This window comes from Chinchilla lanigera, unplaced genomic scaffold, assembly GCF_000276665.1.
Source record: "Chinchilla lanigera isolate Chin_1 unplaced genomic scaffold, ChiLan1.0 scaffold00053, whole genome shotgun sequence".
Classification (NCBI taxonomy): Eukaryota; Metazoa; Chordata; class Mammalia; order Rodentia; family Chinchillidae; genus Chinchilla; species Chinchilla lanigera.
In genome coordinates, this window is record NW_004955454.1 from 14,907,904 (window position 1) to 14,934,273 (window position 26,370).

General features: G+C 41.7%; 1 protein-coding gene and 1 long non-coding RNA gene across 4 annotated transcripts in view; one reads left to right on the forward strand and one right to left on the reverse strand.

The window, feature by feature from the left end:
• Positions 1-26,370, forward strand: part of Tgs1 (trimethylguanosine synthase 1) — a gene marked incomplete at its 5' end in the record, with an annotated part of 41,594 nt that overhangs the window by 11,819 nt on the left and 3,405 nt on the right. The window contains 8 exon segments of the mRNA XM_005396075.2: positions 1,417-1,534; positions 3,790-3,876; positions 5,843-6,017; positions 8,124-8,427; positions 11,434-11,586; positions 13,237-13,377; positions 17,051-17,267; positions 18,048-18,126. Of these exon segments, the coding sequence (XP_005396132.1) occupies positions 1,417-1,534; positions 3,790-3,876; positions 5,843-6,017; positions 8,124-8,427; positions 11,434-11,586; positions 13,237-13,377; positions 17,051-17,267; positions 18,048-18,126 (1,274 nt within the window).
• Positions 267-26,369, reverse strand: LOC106149821. Of its 3 annotated transcripts, none has more exons than XR_001236243.1 (5): positions 21,989-24,986; positions 10,832-11,433; positions 9,988-10,145; positions 8,683-8,848; positions 267-774 (listed from the first exon to the last, which is right to left on the reverse strand). It is a non-coding gene; the product is annotated as an uncharacterized LOC106149821 (long non-coding RNA). The 3 variants fall into 3 exon arrangements; XR_001236244.1 differs by lacking the exon at positions 267-774 and adding an exon at positions 26,065-26,369 and having other exon boundaries at positions 8,434-8,848; positions 21,989-24,713; XR_001236242.1 differs by lacking the exon at positions 267-774 and having other exon boundaries at positions 8,434-8,848.

Sequence of the window (26,370 nt, forward strand, 5' to 3'; positions counted from 1 at the left end):
GAGTCCTGTGGAATTCCTTTGGAACAAGAAAATCTTGCTCTACAGAGAACGTTAACAGGGCATGATATTTATAACTGGACAGATTGATTTGAGGGTGTGGACTTGGCTGATTCCTAAATAATTTTTTTTTTAACATATTGTACAAACGAATGCAAATGTTAGAACTAAAATAAGCTGATGGAAAATGTGTTAAAAGTTCAGGTGGACTGAGAATGCTCTTGCTAAGAAGATTCTACTAACTAGTGGTACCAGGGAAGTGTGAAAAGAGGATATTTTTATGACTTGAATTTCATAAAATCGTGGCATCCTTGATGGTTGGTGCTAGAACAGTCTAGTAGAAAGTGATTTTTCTTCTTAGCCTTGTTGTGAAGCCAAAAGTTATTTTCTCCCTTTTTTAAAATCTCATTTTGTATTAGTCTTCTGATACTCTTCTACACATTCCTGATACATTTCTGTACTTACTGTAACCATAAAATCTGTGGTGTACATGTTGGAGAGTGTGTTGGCTCCTATGTCGCTCCCTTTGATTCTGTTTCCTCATTTTCCTAATTGTTTCCAACCACAGTAAGCCTTGTCCTAGTCTTTCTGCTGCCGGAGCCTTACTTACGTGCACAGGCTGGCCATTTCAGCGTGCCACTCCAGTGTGCCCGCTGTCTGGATCTGTGCTCCTGCCCTTCGTAGCTGACGGTGTGCTGAGTGTGTCCTCTGAGCGCTTCCTGTTGCCCACCCTGCGAGCACCTTCTCCCTTCTAGTCTCATTCACCCTCTCGTCACTCTGAAAATACGGGACAGAGAGAGACACGTGCCTCAGCTGGAGCCACCACAGTTAAAAGTGTTTTTTTAAAGGTAGCACCTGTCTTGGTCACCTCCACTGTTAGGGTATTAAAGCAAATAATTTTGCTTTGTAATGAAGAGATTTTTAATCAGAGTGATCATGCTATCTGTAATCAGTCATTTATTTTAAAATTCTTGAGAGTACAACTGCTAACAGCTATTGCAAAAGTAACCGTTACCTGATTTGTGTAGACTGAGGTACTTAGTAGTATTAGTTTGCTTCTTTAAACTACAGTCCTGTGTGGCTTAATGACGGCTCTGCATTCTGAGGAACGCATCGCTGGACTTCATTGCTGTGCAAGCAGTAGAGTGTCCTTAAGCCAAAACAGCTAAGATGTCACTAGATGATAAACTCCTCCTCTGCCCCGAGTATGTAAATATGTAGTCCATCGTTGACCATAACATCATTGTGCATCGTGATTATATAGTTAGATTGTAGGCACGCAGGTAGATGTATCCTGCTACTTCGCACGATGCACACAGTTCACTGCAGGAAGGGCACACATATTTTGAGGGTGTTTCTAAGTGTCGGAAAAGTTACCACACCGAGGAAAAGGCCATCGTAACATCCATGCCTTTTTAGAGTCACGGGAGTCTTCAGGAGCAAGCACAAGCAAAGGTAAAGCACACACCGGCCAGACTGATGGAGGTGAGAGTGAAGAAGATCCACCTGAGCGTAAGCCCAGCAAGCTCAAGAGGAGGTGAGTTGTGCGTTACTTCCTAGAAATGTGTGAGTGTAAGCATTTGTGTCCTTAAGCGAGCGCTTCTTCAATCTTTATGTGTGACGCTGCTAGTCATATAAGAAGTGGCAAGACCTACTAGTAAGACCTGGACCTTTTTTTTTCTTTTTTTTTCCCTTTTGGTACCGGGAATCAAACTCTAGACCTTGGCTTGCCAGGCAGGTGGCACGCCACTAAGCTTTACCCTGGCCCAAGACCCTGGACTTTTGGAGCCATTAGCAAATCCCAGCTCTTCCGTATGCACATCCTAAATTCATTTCTAGAATGTCTCACCTGTAAAATGGTCTTGATGCCTGTTTCTGTGCTAGGTCGTTGGGTAGACTGGAGCTAGCGCGGCAATGTCGGACCTGTAGTAGCCATCAGTGGGTTATAATTCTTACCTAATAATTCTATATTCCTCTCTAGAGTTCTGATTTTTTTCCCAAAAGTTCGGGTATATATTATCCTGTATTTTCATTGCTGAACGAGTTTTCACTATGAAGCTCTCATTGACTACGTAGGAACCCTGAGACAGAGATAAGGGTGTTGCTCAGTTACTGTGTAATGGTGGCTGCTGTAAAACTAGAGCTGAAACCAACACTGCGGCAGACGCTGTTCTCTGTTTACTACCAGTACACATGAAAGGTGCGATGTAAAGTAGAGTGTGGTCTGTGCAGTCAGAGTTTGCAAGGAAAGTAGTTCACTACAGGACACATAATTCATAAGATGATTTTATAACGTTCACCCAAAGAGTCAAATACAAAAGAGTGCAGGAGATCTGTCCACACACTAGAGACCCAGAGAATCCAGCTAAGGGCCTGCGTGCCACAGCAGTGTCCTGCATGAGTCCAGCTGAAGACCTAGAGTCCATAACAGTGTCCTCCGTGAGTCCAGCTGGAAGCCTGAAGCCCACAACAATGTCTCATGCAAGTCTGTTTCACGGATCTGCACTGGAAGGGCTGAAAGGCCAGTGGTAGAAGCAGGGAAGTCTGTGCCAGCCGGATGAAGGATCTGTGCCAACAGTCTGAGGGATCTGCACTGGAGCCAGGAAGTGACGCTCAAAGTGAGGACCAGAGCTCCCCCGACAATCAGTGTGACATGTTTCTCCAGGAGAGTCAACCACATACTGTCTTCCCCTCCAGAGTCAGGAAGTGATGCTCAAAATAGGGACCAGAGGTCCCCTAAAGTAAACCACAGTCGTTCTCAGCGACAACAAGGCCCTGAGGTCCTCCGACAGTGAGAACAGCCAAGTTCATATCAGGAAAGCCAGCATGACAAGCTCCTCCAGGAGAATCAGCAGCACACCATCTTCCCTTCCAGTTCTCTTTTTTATGTTACTGGCAGTAGTCCTCAGGTAGGCCTTCCACACCCAGCATCACGCTGATTCAATTTAGCTGGGTGTTACAAGTGAACCACCAGTTGTCAATCCACCACATAGGCAAATGTCAGTGGATAGAAAACATGGAAAGGTTGAATTATCCTTGGAGCCTTTTATTTCTCTGATAAGGTAAGAGGTTATCTACATAAGGTTTTTGTGCTCCATATAGCTTCTAGAAGAATAGTAAGCAAGCTCTGTAGCTGTAGTATCTTAGTACAAAAAAGCATGCTTCTACTGTAGCCCTCTACCTGATAGACATTGCTTATTGATTCTCTAGTTCTTAGGACTAAGTAGGTACTCCATAAAATATTCAGTGAGCTTAATTTCATTAGACTCCAACTTTGTAAAGATTCTCACCATGTTTTATATAGTTGGGGCTGTGATCAAGGTAGTGAGAGGTTTTAAAGGATACTCAGTGGATTCTTCTGGGTTGTGTAATATCCTGTATATCACTCCCAAGCTGATTCTTCATAATGACATTTTTTTCTTTTAAAAAAACATTTTTTATATTGACACTTCTCATCTTTCTGTGTTTGTTTTTATGAAGAACCTTTAGAGAGACCACTCTAAGAAACTGATTTCAGGCTGCATGCAGCCGTACCTGTTCCTTCCGAAGGAAAATGGGACAGTCTCTATGTACCTTGTTCAGCAACAGAGATAATTACTTGATGTGGTATAAAAATGATACTGTATTCCCAACTCCGCTAGGTACTTGGAATTATTTGGAAAACCCTGTTAAAGTACTTGCTTCCCCTGACTTCCTAGATGTGTGAACTGCGGTTGCTTATTGCTGTTTGCCTGAACTGGTAGGCTTTGGCGGTAACGGCTTATCACTGTTTACTTTTTAAAATTTATTTAGCCATGAACTGGACATCGATGAAAATACGGATTCAGACCTGGATGACAGTGGTTCCCTTCTAGGATTCAAGCATGGCTCAGGACAAAAGTAATTATTTATGAATATTGGTGTCTTTTAGAAGTCTTAACCACTTGGGTATTCCTATAGATAATAAATGATACTGTGTGTGATAGCGTTGCAGTGGTGCAGGGAGGACCCTGACTTCTCTTGTTGGTAAGAGTTGCAGCTGAGACACCGCCGCACCTTTGATGTGCTCCTGCGTTCAGTTGCACTTCGCGTTACCTGGTGTTACTCCCTCCCGTAGATACAGCAGCTGCAGCTCACAAAGGTGTGACTTGGTCAAGATCATGTCATTTTCCAGAGAATGGATTTAAACCCAGCTTTTGTAACTTCCAAGCTTGATTCTCACCTAGTTACATCTACCCTGGTGTGTATCTAAAGACCCTGGCAAACATGGCATGAAAAAGTCAAATCTGGAATAAACTTTTTCCTTATATTATCAGAGTAGTAAAGCGCGAATAAAAAATGAAAATCTTCCTTTCAGATCATTCCCATAGGTAGGCAGTTTTTAGAGTTTGGCATATCGCCTTCCAAATTTACTAGCGTATACACCGTTACTTCCCTTTCATAAACACAGAAATGGGATCTTGCTATACATATTGTGCAGTTTACTTTTCTCTCGACAGTGTACCACAAACAGCTTTCCTTGTTGGTACAACAGTATTTCCCTATCCTTTTAGGGGAGGGAGGTGTTGTGTTTAATTCACTATCCTGGTTAACAACATCTAGGTTATTTCCTGAGATCTGAGCATAATAATCCCTTTGCAGTACTTCTAGATTATTACATACACCTATTGTTTCCTTATTACAGCTAAGAGTATACCCTTGTGTGGATATACCAAAGTTTGTCCAACCACCTACCTGTTGAAGGATATTGGGAATGTTTTTAGTATTTTGCTATTAGAAATAAAATTGCTCGGCATATTACAGATGTGCACACCTTACCCAGCTAAACGAATCCTATTTTTGTTAGTTTATATCAGTGACCTAAACCATTACTAGTCTTGCATATTTCTTCCAGGTGTTGTGCTTTCATCTCTTACTGAAATTTAAATAGATAGGTATACATTATGAAGTCATCAGGAAGAAGGCATGGGGACTGTTTCACAATTGAGGTATAAATTAACTCCAAATTAGTTCAAAAGTATATGCTGATAATTACAATGCTGTAAGTAGTTTCTGAAGTTAGCTCCTTGAAGTACTTCCAGACATTTGTAGTTTGTATATGTAAGGCTAACAGTCATAAAGTTTAGCAGTATTAGTTTTTGGCAGAATTTATTGCTATCTACACATAATCTTAATTGAGGAACAGTTGTGTGGCTCTTGGTAGTATACCTTCATAAGATTCCTGTTTTTGTAACTGGGATTTAATTTACCTGTTGTCCTATTAGAGCGTTCAGTTCTGTTTATAGGGATAAAAGTTACTTTTTAATACAAATTTTCTAATACAGATAAAAGGAGTTAAGTGAGTCTTAATGTAGTCAAAGAATGCTTCAAGCAAATACATTGTAGAACTGGAAAAATTCAGATGATTGGATTAGGTATGCTTTTATCACTTCGTTAATAGAGATTTGTGTCTTGTAAATTCACATTAATCTAGGTTAAGAATTCAGTGACCACTAAGGGTAGTTTGAGCATGTCCTGATAAGAGCTTTGACTCTTGAGAAGAATTTTCCTAATAAGGTGATTGTTTTTGTTTCTTTTCTTTTTTTGGCTATTTCCTTATTGCAGTCCACTATGTATATTTTTACTTCCGTACATTAGAAATGTTATTTCTATCTTTGATGTTTCACATTTGCTTTAAAATTAACATAAAAGTCAAACCATAAACTCTTCTGTAATTTGTACTTGAACAATTTCGTAATTTAAGAAAATTGAAATGGTGACTAGTAATAGCATAAAACTAGTGAAAATTGTTAGCTTTCTTTTCTTTCCTCATTAGAAAACATCCTCTAGAATTTTAAAGTATGAATCACTTTTGATCTGGTCACAGATACGGTGGAATTCAAGATTTCAGTCATCGCCAGGTCAGGTATCTAGAGAAGAATGTGAAACACAAGTCAAAATATCTGGACATGCGCAGACACATGAAGGTGAAAAACAAACATACCTTCTTTCCTGAAGAATCAGAAAAGCCGGTTTTCAAGAGAAGCAAGGCTCTGAGTAAGGTACGTATGAATCTTGTTTTACACTGCTATAAAAAGATCTTATTTTGTGAGCATGACTGTTTAAAATTATTGTATTCAAGTGGGAAGCTTATTTGTACAAGATTTAAGGGTGCCTGCAATTCTTTTCCATTTGCTTCCTGAAGGCATATATTGTGTAAACTAGATTCTAAAAAACAGTGAGGCACTATGGAAAGACGGTGTTTGAAAGCTAAGGTAGTGGTGTCGAGAAAGATGAGTCGGAGTGCCTTGCCTGTGTAGTAACAGGCAGGGGCAAGGGAATTTCTAGTCTGTTCCCGCCTGAGTAGTGCCCTGATGGCCCGCATTCTGATACATGTAATACTATAGCAGTAGTTATGAGCTCGGCCCGGTAGCATGAACTATAAGGCTTTTTATTGTCTTACGTTTTAATCTGAAATATTCTTTTTTTTTTTTTTTTTTTTTTTTTTGGTTTTTCTCCGGTACCGGGAACCGAACTCACGACCTTGCACTTGCCAGGCAGGCGCTTCTGCCGCTGAGCTAAATCCCCAGCCCCTTAATCTGAAATATTCTAATCTCCTGTCTCAGACTTTGCTATACCTGCCACCCAAGTACTTGGGGAAAAAAAGGGATGAGAATATTGTTTGGTTTGAAGAGTTAGCCTTTTGTCTTATAGGATAAAAGGCACCTTAAGAAAGAAAAACAAAACAATGGAAAGGGATCAAAAGACGGATAGAGAGGGAAAGGAGGAAAGGGAAGGGGGATGAAAAAAGAAATTGTGCACATGTACCAACTCCCCACAAGGAATGTGAACATTGTGTACTTCAAATGTATCCTAATACGAACTTATTTTTATGAAAGCACCTTCTAATCCGCAGAACCTTGGTACAGTCATATCACCAACAGTTCCGTAGGGCAGGAAAACTAATCTCAGAATCCGAGATGACTTTGTTTTACCCTGAGTACATTATCCTGCTTGACTTCAGCATCATTATAAAAGTTGCTAAAAGTTACAGCTGGTTTTGTTTTTTATTAATTTCAGGTTGGCCAGGTGCTGCTTGTATTTTCATGAACATGTACTGGCCCTAGTTAATCTGAAAGGGACTGCCTGGTCAGTGCTGTAAGACCTCTCGTGACGTTCTGGATGCGCTAGTCCCCATGCGCTGTGTCCCTAGAGCTCTGATGAGGTACAGGAACCTTAGAAGAGCTTGAAACAGGAGTCCCTTCCCTCAGTAAATCTGAGTTTCCCTCAAAGCAGTGGTGATGAGCCTGTGGCACACATGTTTGTTTTTCTTTTAAGATAAAAGATGTTAACGTATGAGCGTTTTCTACACTAAAACTTCAGTATTCAGGTTGAATTGCAATGTTGGCACTTAGCAGTGAATGAGTGGATTTGGGGTTAGCACCATCGCTGTTCTAGGTGTTACCTGTCATGTATCCGCCACTCTCACTCTGATTACTTGCTCTTAGGAAGGTCCTGAACACCTGGTATGAAGAATGTTCCTGTTGTAGACCACACAAGGAGGTCTTATCGTCTGATCTTGGACCTTGTTAACGTTTCAGCACATAAACTTTTAGGGCTCATCCTGCTGGCCCTGCTGTTCATTAAAAGGCAGCGTTCTTCCCAAGATCGCACTGCTTTTACTTGTAAAGACAGACTGGCATTAGATCTTTTAGAGTTCATCCTTGGTACTACGTAACATTTAACATAGACCATTGCAGAAAGCTTTTGTAAGTTGAAATTGAAAACGGAAATTACTGACTTAAGTAGATGGCATTATGCAGTGATAGTAGATGTCATTTGTAACGATAATAGAACAGAACAGTTACACTGTTAGGAGCCTTTATGGAAAGCTACTGGCACAGTGTAGCTTTACCGCTTCGTGTTAATTTGTAGCAGGAAGTGCTTAATCTGACATTTTCTTTCCGAAAAATTCTTTAATAAGGTCATGGGATGCCCAGATAAGTTCCAATTAGCCCAGAATTACTCATTAGCTTGTGTGATGCAGTATACTTCTCAGAACTAGTAATTATGACAGCTTGTAAGTCTAGGCACAAGTGGTAGAGGTGGGGAAGACTCCTTGTAGTTTAAAATTAATTCATGATCATGATGTCATCTTAAAATTTCAGGTGGAAAAATTTCTAAAACGGATTAGTGAACCAGTGGCTGAGGAAGCATCACAGGAGTCATTTTCTCACGACAACATACAAGACAGTTGCACCAGCAGTGATTCGGAGAAACAGGACGTGTCTGTGAAAGCTGATGACCTAATGGAAACTAGAAGTCTGGGACCCGTGAAGTGTCAGGCCAGCTCTTCGGCCAGTGAGCCCGAGACAGAAAAGAACGAGCCAGACAGCCCAATAGCGGCTGTTCCAGAGAAGCAGAGCTGTGTTGCTCAGGAAACACGAGAGTCTCCCCAGGTAGACACTAAAGGTAAGATTAAATCTGCTTCAGCTGCTAGCGGATTTTGATAAGTGTACTTTCTCTTTCATTTGTGTTTTCTTAGTTCTCCCTTTTGAATCACCTGTACCTTAGGATTTATTGCTGCCTTACTTTAAGTGGGGAGAAGGCAGAGTAAGTGTAAGTGCGCTCATTGGCTGTGACTTCCCACCCCCAGCACTCTCCTCTGAGCCCACAGAGCACAGCACAGAGGGCAAGCGTGTGAGAAGGCTGCATTGGAGAACTGACCTCAGAGCTTGGACTCTGCTGCCGCTCTGTTCCCGTGGGCGGAAGGTGGCCTGTCCTTGAAATTTGGTGTAGCACAGGTTTTGTTTTTGTGGATACTTCATTTATTGTTGTTGTTGATGGTTTGTTTTCCTGATACATTGATTTGAAGTATGCACAGTAGTTGGCACTAATAAATGAAAAAGAGCAATTTCATTTTATGTCCTCTTGTACTATTTGAATTTTTTATACAAAAATTCCTTTAGAATTCCAAATAACAATTGTATCCAGTAGAACATAGAAGTGCTTTTTTAAAACCTTGTCATTTGCTGTCATATTCAGGTTATTGAACTCTTTCAGGCTTGTCCTCATGCAACAACCGTACCTATGGTGATCTTCCATCATTTCTTTCTCAATACAGTATTAAAGAAAGTACTTTATTTGAGGTTTGATCCTTTTTTTCTTTCTTCGGATGTGAATGTGTACCTGTAGTCTTCATATCATATTTCTTTCCTTTTGTTAACACCATACTTAGGGTAGTTTTGTGGGTTTTTTGTTTTTTTTTTTTTTTTTTTTTGGTTTTTCTCCGGTACCGGGAACCGAACTCACGACCTTGCGCTTGCCAGGCAGGCGCTTTGCCACTGAGCTAAATCCCCAGCCCAGGGTAGTTTTGTTTTGTTTTGTTTTTTTCTTAATCATTGTTACAACAACGGATGTTTGTGTTAATAACACTTGGAAATTTCTAAAATATTTTCTGGTATTCTTATTTAATGTGTAGGATAGCCCCATGGGTACGTGGTTTATTCTCTATTCTATAAATACAGAAGTAGCTCAGAGAAATTAAAAAGTGGCCAACGAAAGTAGCTTAGCCAGAACTCAGTACCTAGTTCTCTGATTCCTAAATCCCATACTTCCATAAGCAACAGTTGCTATAACACTAGTCATTTGTATTTGGACGATGTTGATTATCAGAGTAATCTGAGGAATTCCGGCATTTAGTACTTGGGTGACGTAACATTAGATCATGTACCGGATAGTCTTACACAACAAAGAATTGTCATTGTCACCCAAACTTACCATCATTGCCTCTGTTGAAAAACACCACAGTTTACTTTTGACGGTTTTTGCTGCTTGCCGTGATCTAGTAACCGTATTAATACGTAGTCCTGTCCTTGAGGACCATGTATAGATGTAATAAACGTTCATTCTTCGTCAACTATGATGTCTTATTTTTATCCCTAACTGTGACAGCACTCATCCTTCTATGGTACTAAATCGGCTTGAAACTGAAGCCAGATAGTCAAAACTGGTGGTAATTTGGGGTCTTACCTAGTCTGCGAGTGATGGAGACCCGCTCCTGCAGAACGGAGCTACTGGCCTGTGTTCCGGTTGGTGAGAGCCCGTGTGTCTCCTGAGGTGAACGTACTTCTGCCGGCTTGAGCCACTGGTGACACATGCACGCCTGTCCCGTCCAGCAGCTTGAGCCACTGGTGGTTCAAATGGATCTAGTCACTTTTACTGGTCTTTTTAGTAAAAAACTCATAAAAAGTCTATAAATGAACTAAATGTAGTTATTGCTTGAATTTTAATAATTACTGCTCTAATATAAATACTAATCTATTCATGTCAATTAAAAATTACTATAATCAAGTTTATTTTATTAAATTAAAAGAACTTTATATTTGTGAAGCTTATCAATAATTAATTCTCTAAACTTTAACATGGAAATCTTACAAGGACATACCCTACTGTTGGTGTGTATAATACGCGTTTACAAAGGCTATCCCACAAGTTAGCTGGGTTACAATTATTTCATACCACTTTAGCGTTTTCCTTAAGCAACTGTAATATGATGACAGCTGGTCTGCTGAATCAACGCCTTTCTTTGTATTACCGTAATCAAAGACCCCCTAAGGAGCAGGACCAGCCATGACATGAAACAGGCATGCATGTACCACCTGTGGTTCAAGCCAGTGGGAAATACCAAATTCAGATTGGAGCCACCAGCAGTGAGACATTTGAATGACAACTCCTTTGTGAATTGTTAATATGGCCAAGGCTGAGCTTAATCATTCCTTGCAAGGTTGTGTTTTGAAGAAGTGAGAAACATTTACATTTTAAAATTCATCAACTAAGCCAGTGTTGTGGCCGACAGAAGCAGGAGCTTTTATACCTGTACTGTGCAGTTTGAGTATCCCTTGTCTGAAGTGCTTGTGACCAGATGAACTTGGGGGTGTGGATTTCTTCAGGATGCTAAGATAGTCTGGGGGTAAGGCTGAAGTCTTAGCACAGAGTTCAGGTGTGTTTCATTGCCCTGTGGACACATAATTTCATGCTGGGTTTTTGGTGCATCTGAGTTTTGGCTACAGCTGGTCAGATGAGGTCAGGTATCCATTTGTGTCCTATCAAAGCTAAGTGTTCAGATTTGGAGAAGTGTAGAATTTCCGGTTGGGGAAGCTTACCCTGTATCTTTGTCAGTACTGTAAATGAAATACATAAAATGCAGTTCACTAATCAATTCTTTGTGTAGAAATACAGAATCGGTGCTTACACAGCCTGGGTCGCTTTTCCAGTTTCAGTCACTCAGTAGCAAAATGGAGGCAGAGGTATAAAACGTTTTGATGACTCTCCTTTGTCGCCGGGTGTGTTGTTACATACATGTTCTGGAATATGGTCTAAAATTGTAATTGTTTGATATGGCTGCATTTTTAGGTAAAGTTCCCCATGGTTTTCTTTTTTAGTAGTGAGCATTTATATCCTTTGATTTTATTTTAGCTGAAATTAAAAGGAAGAAAAAGAAGAAAAATAAGAACAGAAAGACAAGTGGCATACCTCCTGAGATAGCTGCTGTTCCTGAGCTGATTAAGTACTGGGCCCAGAGATACAGGCTCTTCTCCCGTTTTGATGATGGGATTAAGTTAGATAGAGGTAAGGTATATGTGTATTTCTTAATTTTATTTTGGAATTTCTCAGTTTACGGAAAAGTTGCAAGAATTTTCATTCCCCTTTTAACAAGATTCATCTGTTTTCAACATTTTAGTACATTTACTGTATCATTCTCTGAGGATCTTTCTCCTGATCCAGTTGGACACATACAGTATTTGCTAAGAACAAGGGTATTTTTATGTTATTTCTACAGTCCAGACCTTCATTTGTTCAGTTGTCCTGTCATGTCCACCTATTTGTTGTTCTTTTTTTCTTTCTTTTTGTCAGTTATTTGAGGCAGGGTCTCACTGTGTATTTTAGGCTGGCCTCGAAAACATAGTGATCTTCCTGCCTCAGCCTCCCAAATGCTGGGGTTATAGGCATGCATCATCTCATCCTGCTTCCCGTCATGTCCTTTAAAGAATTTTTTTTCTTCAAGTATAGGATCGTGTGTTGCATTTAGTTTTCGTGTTTCTTTCACTGTCTTTAATCTGGACTGGTAGATTGGTTTTAGGGGGTTTTTGTTGCTGCTCTACTGCTGGAGACCCAGGACTTCAGCCTTGCCAAGTGAAGCACTAACCCAACGAGCTACCCCCTCAGCCCTGCTTGGATATTTTCTAAAGGGGTGATGGCCGGTTATTGTATCTAGAATATCTGTCAATTTGGATATATATGTATTTCTAAAACTTCCAGATAGATTTAATATGTGTTTGTAGCATTTTAGGATACATAGCAAAAATAACTGATAGATTATTAAAAAGAAATCTGGTGAAGAAATACCTAATGCAGAAAGTTATATTTAACTAACTCTGGAAACTTTGAGTTCTTTCTTGAGTGTTGATGGAATTTCAGGGACTCTCTGAACCTCTTATAATAATTTACAAGCTGTCATGTATTGAGGAAAGTACATAGGAGTTTATTAGAAGAAGTAAGACTAGGAAAAACTTTAAATTCTGTGTAATGAGTTGATACTCTTACTCTTCCAGTAATGAGGAGCCATGTAAAGTTTTAGTAAGGGATGAGAAGGGGAAAATTGGCTCACCTTTTGTTCAGAGAAATGTCTCTCTGGAAAAATGCTCATTTTTTCTGCTGGGAAAGGGGAGCAATATTCCGTTTCTTCTGGAGTGGTCCAGGACCTTATTTCTGATAATGGTGAGGGTTCTGCTACTCCTGCCTTACTTCTGCAACCATTTACTGTCAGCTCCTTGCTTTTTCTGACTCCTAAGAACATGCAGGTTTTTTCCAGTGTTCTGTATAAATCTAGGTGAGTGCTTCTCCATTAGGAATGAAATAATTGGGGAACTTGTTGGAGCCTAGGGAGCGAGCCAACTGGAAAAGCTGACTTTCCATTTTCCATAGTAGGTAAGCAGCGGTTAGTGTCTGAAACAGCAAATCAGTGCTGCATGTAGTTACTGGAAAGATGAGGGTATGTTGTGAAGAACTGGGTTAAAAATTGGAGTGCTTACTTCTATAGAAATTAGAAATGGGAATGTAGAACTTTTCTTTAAAACTCGGTAACTGTATAACTTTTAGAAAGAGAAAACTAAGGTTTTGCAAGTATGTTGCAAGTAATACTGTAGCAATGTGTGCTATTAACATGCGTGACTTGGTTTCTTGAAATTGAACATCTCAACAAATGTCCTTCCTTTGCAGAGGGCTGGTTTTCAGTCACCCCTGAAAAGATCGCCGAACACATTGCTGGCCGTGTCAGTCAGTGCGAGTGGGACGTTGTGGTGGACGCATTCTGTGGGGTTGGGGGAAACACCATTCAGTTTGCCTTAACAGGGAAAAGAGGTAATAGCCATCAACGGAAGAAAACTTTCATTTGCAGTTTATTCACTGTATATGTAATTTTTATTTTAATCTGTCTTTGCTGAGATTATATAATAATTTCAAACCAAATGGTTAAAATAGTAGCTTGTATACATTAGTTATACAGTTTGTATCACATACTGGTATAAGTAGTGAGTATGTACTAATATATTTAGTCAGCAGTACTGTGAAATTTGTATTTTACCATCTGCTTTTCACAGATAGATTGAGACATTAAGAGAGGAGGTGTAATTGACACAAGAGTATACAGACACTCCTGCTAACTGCTGGAGCCAAGATCACAACATCGTGTAAAACCAAACGTACTAAAACTGTGCTTCAGAAGAAAAGAACGCTGGACAGGGAGTGCCCGCCTTGCCCTTGGCCACTGTCCTTACGACTTTGCCCATCCTTCAACCCTAGTTTAAAGGAGACATTGAAGGAGCTCTGTATACCTTTCTTCATACACTACACTAAGAATCTAAAAATTCTTTAAGTACATTTTGTAACATCCTCATGATCGTTCAACTTTGGAATTAGAAGAAAGAAAACCTCCATTACTGTATCTACCACTAGCTGTGTCAAACAGGCAGTGTGCTTTTTCCTAGGAGAAAGAAGACTTCAAAGACATGCGACATTCTGCCCAGAGTCATGTACCTGAGTCTTGAAGCTAGGGCCGGTTTCTACTCAGTTTTTTCTGACAGTATCTTTGTCATTTTTAAAGACATGCGTTACCGAGTCATACTCTGAACATGCTGATTTTTTTTCAATATCTTCATAGTATACGTATCAATCAGTAATTGTACCTGTTTCACCAGATTTTAGCAGAATCAGTAATTTATTCGTAGAAGTTTGTAATGTTAACTAGGAAAGCGTAATACAGTTCTGGAAATCATAGTATGGAAGTAAATCTACCATTGATTGTAAGACCAGCACTGATAAAATGTGGCTACTATTTAGTTACTGCTTTGCTCGAGGCATGATGTTTGTTAACTTTATATGGTCTGACTGCCTAGATAAAAGCTGTTTTTCTTACTACCAGAATAATAATCTTCTTGTTTCCCCTGAGTTCATTGTGTGTGCTCAGTAAATCTCTTCTCCGACTTTGCCAGATAAGCCATTCTTAACCATTCAGATGAGCAGACACTGCCTGGAAATGATTTTTCCTCAGGTTGTAAAAGTAGCATTTGTTTTAGCTTTATATTGTAACACAGTGGTTAAAATACATGCCCCTTAATAAGGTAGCAAATAGATCTGGAAAGTGTCTTGAGATAGAAACAGTTGAAAATCGTACCTGTGTACTTCCGTAAGTAGGGATCTGGTGGCAAGGCTTTCTAGAGCTTAGTGCCCGTTTGTAAAGGAAGCTCTCAAAGGTGGGTGCCGAGCGGACAGGAGACCACTTCTGTGTCCTCACAGGCCAGCTCCCTTCTCAGCCCAGGTGTCACGCAGCCTCCACCCTTGTAGAGTGCCAGCCTCTGAGAAGAAGAGGCAGAGTGCCCACCCTGAACCTTCCCAGTGCTTCCATGGCCTGACTGCTGTGACACTGGAAGCCTGGGAATCTGGCAGCACGTTCAGTGTGGTGGTGTCCCACGACCTGCTCCGCAAACCAGAAATGGTCACTGATCGTGATCTGAGAACGTTAGTTGTATTCTTCCCCAAATCCGTCTGCAGTAGTTGAGCTGACCACATTATGGCAAGGAATTCAGACCAGTTACAGAGTAACTGCTGTTGCGTGTTTGGTGTACATGCACACAGAGTCACACTGCCCTGTTCTGAATTCCCCACCGTAATGTATGCGTGTGTTCCTATGTGCACACGAGAAAATGGCTTTTGTATATAATTGACATCCCTTTTGTCTCTACTCAGTTGTTGTCAGTGATTCGTCAGTCACTGGCGAATACCGACTGTGTGTTTGCTGTTGATGATTTTTCTCATCTTTCAGTGACGGCAGTAGTTCAGCATTAGTACTTCCCAGTAGGGCTTTCCGTCATGTGGAATGTCCTTTGCCCGTGCTGTCCTACACGGCAGCCACCCGGTACAAGGAGGTCGTGAGCCTTGGACATCTGACCATGTGGATGAGGGTCTAACTTCTTCGTAATATGATTTCATTTTAATCAACTTAGAGGTGATTGTCGTGTGTGGCTAGTAGCTCCCATTTTTGGACAACACAGTCTCAGCAGTATCGTCAGACGTTCGTTAGCATTTCTTTTGTGTGGTAGAGTTCTGTCTTGGTCACTGTCATTATCACTGAGACACAGCCCCTGGCACCCACAACTTCAAGAAGGAAGGGTTTATTTTTGGCTCACAGCTGACAGAGGTTTCAGGCCATAGTGTACTGGCACCAGAGCAGGATAGAGACACGTACTGGAGAAATGGCGCGCAGCACAGTGCCAGGGAAGCAGAGCAAAGGGAGGACTGGGGGAGTGAGATCGCCCCTCCCAGGTCACACCCCCAGCCTTCCTCCAGCCAGACTCCACCTCCTGACAGCCAGTCCTAACCGCCCTGATAGTCCCGTCACATTCCAGCAGCCCCGCGTTTGAGCACATGAAACTCTGGGGAGACATCTAGATACAAATGATAGCGGGTACTTACGGGTACTTACATGCTGTTAGGCCTAAAACCAGGGTTGGCCTCCAAAAGAAATAGAGGAGAAAATAGGACAACTTGAGTAGATATGACATTGAAAGTGACTTTTTCTTTTCAACTTTTGGTGTTGTCAGCATATTTTCTCATCTGCATCTGAACTATAAAAGTAGATTAAGCAGCTGAAAATCTTTCCTCATAAATGTGAATGCTAGTTTATTTACAGTGCAAAAGTAGCATTGTAAATGCCTGGTTTTGCAGTATATGACTGGTGCTTCGTATAATAATTCAGTACATTACTTCTCAAATGTTAACAAATGTTGAAACTAGCATTTTCTGGAAAAGAGCTACATTTCCATGGAAACTGCTACGTTACATTGAGCCCTTTCGTGTGTAGAATACTGTCTTCACACACTTGAGTTCTTGTAGGCCCAATGGAGTAATTTACTGTAGATATGAGGGAACTAATTAATGTTTCCTTTGCTAATTATGAAAGTGCAGTAGATTAAATGAAAGCCCAGCAGGGAAAACATGATACTGCCTCCTTCCTCTACCTGAAAGTGTCTCTGCAAACATCAGCAGTTGTCTTTGCATTTCTTATTCATAACCTTGCTGTATAGAGTTGTAAAAATACATTTTATTTTGGGTTTCTGTAGAAGTTACTAAATTTGCCTTCCTTTAGGCTTGGACTCATTTCACGGAAATTCTCCTTCTCTCAAAGCTAGCAAGAGGTTTTACGTGTCGGCAGTGGCCTTCGTAAGCAAGCGTTTGCTGCTTGGGTTGTAGCTAGCACAGCAAAGGCTGAGCTCATAGTTGCCTTGTAGGTACCTTAAGGTAGCAGTTGCCACTTACTTAGGTGCAGCTGGCTGAGGCAGAAAACTTTGAAGCCAGTTCTTTCAGTGACAGTTTCTTGGTCACTGAAAATTTAACTAAAATCTCTGGTACAGGTAACCAAATGTTTCTTAGTCTTTAAAAAATGTTCTCTTAGAGAAGATAAACAGACTACTATAAAAATGAACTCTTTGTCACTAATAATAGGTATCAACTGACATTTTTCTTTTCCCATTTTTAGTGATTGCCATTGATATCGACCCTGTTAAGATTGATCTTGCTCGCAACAATGCAGAAGTTTATGGAATAGCGGATAAGATAGAGTTCATCTGCGGAGACTTCCTGCTGCTGGCTCCTACTTTAAAGGCTGATGTTGTCTTCCTCAGCCCACCTTGGGGAGGGCCAGATTATGCTACTGCGGAGACCTTCGACATTAGGACGATGATGTGTCCTGATGGATATCCTTTGCAAGTCCTGAGAGTTTAGTCAGTGCTTGTGCAGAGGAAGGGGAGTGTGTGTGTGACAGTGAGAAGTTGGTGAAGGGAGTAGCATTTGATAGATTCCAGGGCTTTTTGTACACAAATATGTAAAAGTGGTGTAGTTGATCTCCAAAAGTAATGGCAAGCATGAAATAATATGTCCCTGGAACGCTGTCTAATTACACTAATGTAAAATGAGTAGAATGCATTGTATGCAAATGGAGAGTTTCTTCACAGCCTATCCCTGGAATCACTGGGTGACCATTGCATAACTGTTCTTCAGTTCTCACGGACTTGGGCTGTTTTGCTGAGTGTCCTGATTTTTTTTTTTTGCTGGAAGGAGGCAGTATCATGCTTTCCTTTTCCCTGTTCTATTCTGAGTTAGGAAATGACTGAAAAAGTTTCTGTTCCTGACTTTTGGCTGTCTCCCACTGGGATAACTTAGTAAACAGGTTTGACTTCTCCTGAACTCTGACCTGTCAGGGACTCTTCCGCTGAAGCACAGATCTCATATTTCATTCTCTTTTAGGTGCCGTGCAGTGATGGTGACCCTTTCAGAGCTTTCAGTGATACAAGTAGCCTGTTGCAGCACATATGCCATTGGATCACCACCACTGCATTAAAGAATTTAAATTTGTGCCCTTCACTACATAGCAGAATATGTTTGCATTCTGATAAGTAAAGAACATCACTTTTTGTAAAGAATATTAACTTTTTGATCAGAAATAAATGGCTTCTTTTTCTTTAACTGCTTTCCACCTTTGAAATTTTCAGGCTTTCTCAGAAGATTACTAATAATATTGTTTATTTTCTTCCAAGAAATGCTGATATTGACCAGGTAAGCTATTACTGGAGACCTTCTATGGGCCTCTGGCTTAAGTCTTTCAAAGAATGAGCACAATAAAGGTAGGACATTTCTTACCTCAGAGCTACGCATGAGAAGTCCCTGGCTTATTAACTGTTATTAGCAACTGCAAGTGCCTGCAGTTAGATCTGTGTCTGTTACGTCCCGTTCATCTCCATAGCGCTGGTATATGTGGACACAAATAAAACGTGCTAGACTTGAGGACAGTGGAGTATGTTGCATTTCACATGCTGCATTGCTCAACTACTACCCAGTGTCTGCCTTCACTGAAGCATCCCTTGAGAATAGAGTTTTAAGTATTCCTGAAGATAGCCTAGCCAGAGTTACTGTTTCAGACAAGACCTTCCTTTCGGCCAGGACTAATTCTTAAATATATTGCGATTAGTTTCTCAACTCTGTTCTCACCACCTCTTACTTGTTCTGGGATTTCTATTATGCATTGTCTTTCTGTATCTCTATTTTCTAGTATTTTGGAGCTCCGTTTTTTCCTTCTAGACTATCTCAGTCTAGTTTTTCAGTTCAGGTATGTCCAATAGCTTATCTGTGTGTGTGTGTATGTGTGTGAGAGAGAGCACGCACACACTGCCTGTGTTTTTGCTGTCACAACTAAGAATTGTATAGTTTTAACTGAATGGCTTTTAAAAGCCATTGATAGCCTGATACACTTAGAAAAATTTTCTCTGATTTATTTTCTGATTTATTTGTATGGGACCCAAGCATAACTACTTTAAAGCTTCCCAAGTAATCGTAATGTGCTCCAGCATTGGGATTCTCTGGGTTAAAAGAAGAATAAATGAAATTTACTGAGCTCTTATTCTTTGACTTAACTGGAAATGAAATTTGAACTTTCTAGACATTAGGCCTCCTAAAATAGTATGTTACACCATTTATGCATGTAAAAAAGCACTGTCCCACACATGAGTTTTTAATATCAGACTTGGTATTAGAACTATCACTACTCACATGACTCCTCTATTTCTAGACTTCCAAATAAGGCTGAGCTGATACCATAATTACTAGTGTTCTCGTAATAAGCATTGTGTTCCATTACCATCACGGAGCAGGCCGCATGGTATTTGCTGAGCTATATCATCATCCTTAGATTACACATGATAGGCTCATTTCGGTAAATAACAATACGTAAGTCACTGCTTCCCATGAAAGTGTCAGCTAGTTAACATTCCACAAGGAGTGTTTTCACTTTGCGTGTGTGCATGTGGCTTACTGTAAAAACCTCTCAGGGTTCGGGTTGGTGTTTCATTCATGTCTCCTGCCTCTAGAGGGAGTAAAGACACTAAAAAATAACAGTCGGAAACTTGTGAGATTTCAAGTACATTATTTTGTGTGGTATTGGATTTAGATGAAATTACAGTGGGAAATCGACTTTTTCTTCTTAAAACAAAGGAAATGTCACCATAGGTGGGATGTTTAAAATGAGAGGAGAGGGGCTGGGGATTTAGCTCAGCGGCAAAGCGCCTGCCTGGCAAGCGCAAGGTCGTGAGTTCGGTTCCTGGTACCGGAGAAAAACCAAAAAAAAAAAAAAAAAAAAGATAAAATGAGAGGAGACACTACCACAGGAGTGAGAGAAGTAAGTGTTAAGGAGCACAGAGCGCCCCCAAAACGTGAACTTAGAAGATCTGCAGCTGGGTGGCCAGCTGAGTCTGCGGTTTGAAATTAAGCCTGCATTTCCCTATAGGAAGGCCTGTAGGAGACACTGAACTTTCTGTCCAGGGAGGTTATCCTCTGGGTAGTGCTTACATTGCCCTAAGCTGAGTGTGGGCTCGATACAAATACAGCTTGTCTTGAAGTCATTTCTTGTATGAAATATTGCTAATTTTTTTCTCTGTGTCCAGTGAACTATTTCTCTAGGTCCCCTATTACCTTGATCTCCAACTCCCTTTTAATTTGGGGGGATTGGGGCTGGGGATTTAGCTCAGCGGCAAAAGCGCCTGCCTGGCAAGCGCAAGGTCGTGAGTTCGGTTCCCGGTACCGGAGAAAAACCAAAAAAAAAAAAAAATAATAATAATTTGGGGGGATTATTCCTGGACACATCTCCCGTGCTATCCATCTTCTCTCTGTCAAACCCAAGAACTAAATAACGTGAAAAATCTGAAATGCTCTTTGATTGTAAGACATATCTCGTTTTCTAAATCACAGGTGAAAGCTGGGACTCAGTTCAAAGAGCCCAGGATAAACGTATTTATAACTCCTGTCGCTGTGTCTTGCTGCGCTGTCCTGCATTTCTTTCCTTTGACAGCCGTAGAATTCCAGCGCAGATTCCAGTTCTAGCTTTGGGTTTGCTGTGCTTTGCAGACATGAGAAGTTTCTCTTTGAAGTGGTAAACAGTACGGAGCGAGGCCTCTGGGCAGGCCAGCGTAGCTCCTCTCCAGGTGGAAGCTGCACGAAGCAGTTCCCAAGCACCACCTCTGTAAAGTCAGTGTGGGTGGAGTCTAACATGACGGGTTTTTCTCTTAGCCAGACCCTGGAATGATAAGAGGAGGAGCCCCTGGTCTGTTTGATAACAGATAAGGAGCTCCTTATCCTTGTTTAGTTTCCTAACTAGTTGTAACTAGCTTCAGAAAATTGATAGCTTTTGTACTTTTCAGTTCAAATTAAGTCACTTGGATTTGTATATTCCTTCATCTCAATACAGAGGACAAAGGTAACGTTGAGTGGAATCCCCAAGAATTATTGTTTAAAAATAAGGCGGAGGCCTTCCGTGTGGTAATTCACCAGCCTTGCCTGACATACTCCACTTTGTGTCTTTCGGTAGACATCCTGGTAATAGTTGGGCCAAACCCACCTATTTTATTTGCTCTTAAAGGGGAGAGTACTACATTCGTGGGGTGTTTAGGTGAAGCATCCTATGATTGTTATCTTTAAGTGAGAGATTGGTGTTAGATTTAATAAAAGGAACTGTCTCTTTCTAGTTGGCAGAGTTCCCTAGGCTCCCATTAGTGTTTCAGATTCCATTCCATGGGGTGCTCAGTGGTAGTTCGGGTTCTCAGCATGCGCAGAACCCTAGGTTCAATCCCTAGCGTCAGGAAAGGAAGAAAAGTAGAGGGAGGAAGGACGGTGGGACGAGTGAATTAACTCCATGTCATCATGTCTGTGGAGAGAAAAGTGCCTAATTGTGGTAATCGTCATGCTTTTAATAGTTGTTTGGTTTGCTAGGGAATCGAGCCCAGGGACATGCGCATGCTACGCAACTACCGCACCCCTGAGCTCCAGCTGTAGCCGCAATAGTTTTATTTTTATTGATCGGCTAACTGGTGGGAGGTAGGTAGATACAAGGTCCTTTTTTATTGGCAACATGTCCAAAACTTACCATACAGAAGAAAGAGTCATGCATTTGAATAATTAGAACCATTTATAAATAAAAGAATCAGCCAATATCTTCAATAATAATTTAAATCCAACTCTTAGCATTTTTAGTAGTTTTTGGCTAAATACAGTAAACAATTACCACAGATTTTATTTTAAGTATTCTAAGTAATCATAGTATCTATTTAATAAGCAGAAAATTAGTACCTTCATTTTTCTAAATTTCAGAATGAGTAAAACTCAGTATCAAAAGTGTCCTGAATTACTGCTGTGAAATCTGGTCTAATGGCAGTTTTTGTATAGCTGAAACTGCACCACATAGGAAGTACTGTGAGAACACAATAAAGCTGCAATTACCACATAGGAAATGTGGTTCCATGGGGTGCTCCGTGGTAGTCCGGGTTCTCAGCATGCACAGAACCCTCGGTCAATCCCTGGCGTCAGGAAAGAAAAGGAAAGGAAGAAAAGTAACGGGAGGAAGTGTTGAACCTGAGGTTCAAACAGTACTTACTGTGTGGTCCAGGAGAAGGAGGGCCTGTCGTCAGGTTCAGGAAGCAGAGGGGAGAGAGCAGAAGGGGGCTGAGGTCTCCGCACCGGGTTCTGGTGCACGTGGGCACTGCTGGTGCTGCAGCGCCTGAGCCTGGAAGCAGCCAGCCCTTTCAGCTCAGAGCACACAAGGGCATGTGCCGACGAACAGTGTGCGGCCTTTTACACACACACACACACACGCCCCACAGGACTTCAGCAGTGTTTCCTCTGTGAGTGGCATACTTGGGGCTCGTAGCGTTCCTCTGCACATTTCACTGGATCGTTGTAACACCCTGGAGTGTATGCGTGTCAGGCTGTCAGACTGATTTTATTGATGCGTAAACCGGGGAAGTTTAGTGATCTGCGTCGCCATTCTGCTACAGTGGCAGCATTACCTCACTCTCTCCCACTGACAGCATCTTCAGTGCCAGGAAGAAACACGCTCACCTCCTGTTGCAGCAGTAACTCCCCGTGAGACTCAGGCAGTGACTAGGATGTGACGTAGCAAGAAGAGCAAAGGCGTTCTGAAATAATTCCTGCTGAATCAGCCCTGGTGCACTCCCGCTTGGTGAGAGAGAGGGCTGGAAATGCGTGACGCTGTGGAAGCACTCGTTGGCTGAGCCGTACCTGCTCCAATACTCTCTTACCTCTTCGAGGTGCTGGTGCCCAGGTCTCCAGATCAACTCTGTTCTTAGTAAAATAGCTGTAATTGTGTTGCCGTTTAGGATAAACCTGTGATCAGTTCCTAATACTTCTTGGCTGGCCTTCCCCTCGGAGAAGTGATGCTGTACAGGTAGAGTAGTGTCGTGCGCTCTTGTAGTGTGGAACCCACATTCTCTAGGGAAGCTGTGAAGCTGACAGGCCTCGTAAGTCAGGTGAGAAGACAAAGGCAGTTTTGCTGAAGTGATCTGAGCATAAGCTTGTGTTTCCTTTAGTACTGGAGTAAAGTTTCTCAGCCAGGGACGTCAGTAGAGAATCGAGGGATGCCCAGCTGGGCGGCACCACACATGGTGCTGCCCACCAGTCCTGTGCTAACCGGGTCCCCGCCTCTCTGCTCTGCTCTACGTGGTTACTTACTAAAGAGCAGCCCTCGTGTTTCCAACCGCCAGTTCTGAAAACGGTAAGAGACAAAGCTCAGAGAGCTGCTGTGGGTCCCCTGCCCACACCAGTGGAGGTAAGCTTGGGTGCTGATAATGTTCTCACCTTTATCTGGCCTTAAACCGTCTCTCCTTTCCCAGTCCCTAAACGACAGCTGTACTGCGTACCATAAAGTGTAGTTAGAGTTCGGTCCTTAGTTCTAGATTTAGTCCAAACTAGTAGGTATTTTGTTAAATCTAACATTGAAGTAGCGTACTGAAAACATAGACTGTAACACAGAGCTGCTCATCTTCTTCCCCCGCCTGCCATTTTCCGTCATCCCCACTTCCCACTGTCTCCGTCTCACTCAGTTTATTAAACTGTAAGAAAGGGAAGGAGCCGAATAACAAATTTGTCAGTTAACGTGTTAGCGAAAAGTAGGGACAGCTGGAAATAGATAGCATTGTTTACTCAAAGCAGAATATCGTGTATCCACTTGAACACGAATTCGTCTTTGCAGTTCCGAAATTCCAACCTTAAAATTCGAAAAAGCACAGAAACTATAAGGTTAGAAATTATTTTCGTCAGAATACCTGAAAGTAACATATTAAATTTTAAAAAAATTTTACCTGAGCACTAAATGCATGAGTTTCATCATTATATGTTGACATACAGGTTCAGTATTAGTGACAATACTTAGTCCACCTTGTGACTTGTAGCTAGCATGTAAAAATCCATGAAGAGACATTTTGTATTGTTTTTTGCCGGACGCCCGTGGCTAGAATAGAGAGCTGTAAGCTGTCACTAAACAGTTCCTGCGTCATTTAGGAGCTCGTGGCACAGATCTCAGACAACGTCCATGGTCAGTCCCTTGCCTTACTCAAAGCACCCGCCTGCGCATTCCCCTAAGAGGTAGGGAGAAGGGGAAGACACTGGCACCCTACGCCGTTACTTCTGGTATAATTCTACTTATAGTTTATACAATATATGATAACTTTTAATTGTATCTGAGTATATTTCAGTTTTCTTTTGCTCAAAATGCCCTTTTTAGGGAGACAGATAGTATTCTAATTTTGCAGATCTAGAAAGCCAAAACCTATTTTAATGGCTTTCTAAATTGCAGTAAATTATTAGTAGACTGGGATCCTACCAGACCTCTCCTACTAGATTTTTGCTCTTGTTTTAACTCCACTTGGCTCTTTCTTAACCAGCTTGTCCTTTCCTTTCTCCTCCCGCCTCACCCCACTCCACTGCCACCTCCAGAAAGCTTCAGCTTACCAATCTTACATTCTTTAAATAAATTAGTCAGCAAAACAAATACTGGATCTCCAGTCTATCTTAACTGCAGAACTGTTGTGAAACAGTTACATTTTAGATGTATTGATCAAATTTACTCATTTTGTCCTGTCTTGTAAAAGAAAATCAGATTGACGTAAAGATGTACGAGTAGACCATGAATCTGTTGTTCCCAGTAACTACCCCAAGTTTAAGTGTTCCTTGTGAGCACCGAGGGCGTGTGTTGGGTAGAGATCCCTCCTCTCACGCGCTGCTGGGAGCGGCCCTGAGGGCTTCTGATGACATGGCCTCTGCCTGGTGGAGCAGCTCCGTTTTTCCTTTCTTCAAGGCAGTACCTGCCAAAACATACCGGATTCCTCCCCAGTTCTGTATCTGTGACCTTTTTTCAACACAAAGTTGAAATAATTTCAAATACAGGTATTTCTTGTTTAACAAACTGCCTGTTTAATGACTGCGGATTTAGAACCCATCTTTTGGGGTGTGTACAGTTCCGCGCATCTTGTTTTTAGAGCATCAGTGTCTGTTTTTGTACGGTACACCTTGTTTATACCGTACTGTAGTTTTTGCTGATTGTACTGTGCAGTACTAGTTTCATGTTCTGTTATACATTACAGTGCTACGTGTAAAGGTAGACAAATAAAAGTAAAGTCAAGTTGGAGTTTCCTTTGACCCTTTCTTTGTTCTGAGTACCGTAATGTAATACTGTAAACAGTTCCTCATTTAACATCCGGCTCGTCTAACGACCTGATTGCAGGACCGTGCCTTGGTTACTCCATGGGGAGTGCCTGTGTGTGCTTACTGACGGTGCACAGTAAATATGGCCTTCTGTCAGGTGCGGTTAGGTTCTCTCAGCCCTCAAAACCAGACTAGACTGACTGAGCACTGACTCTTCACAGAATCACAGGCTACAGTTCTGACGATTACAGTTAGAAAAACATGCATCTCAGGGTTTCTACCTGTCCCTGACACTGGGAGTACCCCTTCTCTGTCACTGTTACTTCTCTTTTCTGAGTGCATGGGGCTGTCACCTGCATTCCCCTTGTCCTTGATCTTTGTTTGCTACCCGGATAAACTGATCACTGGTGATGCCATCATAGTTCTAAGGTACCATATTTTGTTCTTAATAGAACTCCTAAGAGTTCGGGTGGGGGAAAGAATACTGGACTGAAACAAAACTTATTTTTATAAGAAATCAAGGTAAAACATTGCTAGTCGGAAGTATAGCAAAGACTAATGCAAACATACCATTAGGAGCAAAAGAATTTTAGCAGCTAATCACACCTACTGAGTAGTGGCTTGGTTGGTACTCTTGATGCTGGCTCTGCAGGTGGGAGGGAGGTGCTTTGTGCTCCCTAGTAAAGGGGTTGGTCGCTGTGTTACAGCAGGCCTCAAAACGAGCAGTGTGTCTAAGATGGGAAATAGCATAAAAGAGCCGCAAGTGGACTAGGTGGTCCACATGGGCAGACTAGTGAGACATCAGCTAAAGGAGGAAAACGTTAGTAGACGGCTGCTCGTGAGAGTGAGGCCACAGCCTGGCTCACAGCCGCTTGCTCGCTCCTGTGTCGTAGCGTCGCACGGCCGGTTCCCAGCGCGTACTGCTGAGCCGTGGAGAGGGTGAGAGGGAGGTAGGAAAGGTGAATAAGAGCGGGGCTTTCAGGAAAGAGAATTTGTATTTAAGTGACTCACGTTAATGAACCTCAGATTCGGGGAGGGTCCGTTCACTTCTCTCCCTCTGAGCTCTTTAGCTTATGGCACTGGAGAGGTAAGTCTTTAGAAGACATGCTGCCTTGATTAATATCAGCAGGGTCTGAAACAGCACACACTACCAAATACTGCATTCATGGTTCTCTGGGGAAGGGCCGTGAACATCTGAGATGCCTGACAATGTGAGGAACTTCACTGAAAAGCCGAGGTCTTCCTGCTGTTTGATGAAGTAATAAGAAATGTTTTGAAATCAAGCTTCTGTATGAATAACTTCCTTCTCTTCATCTT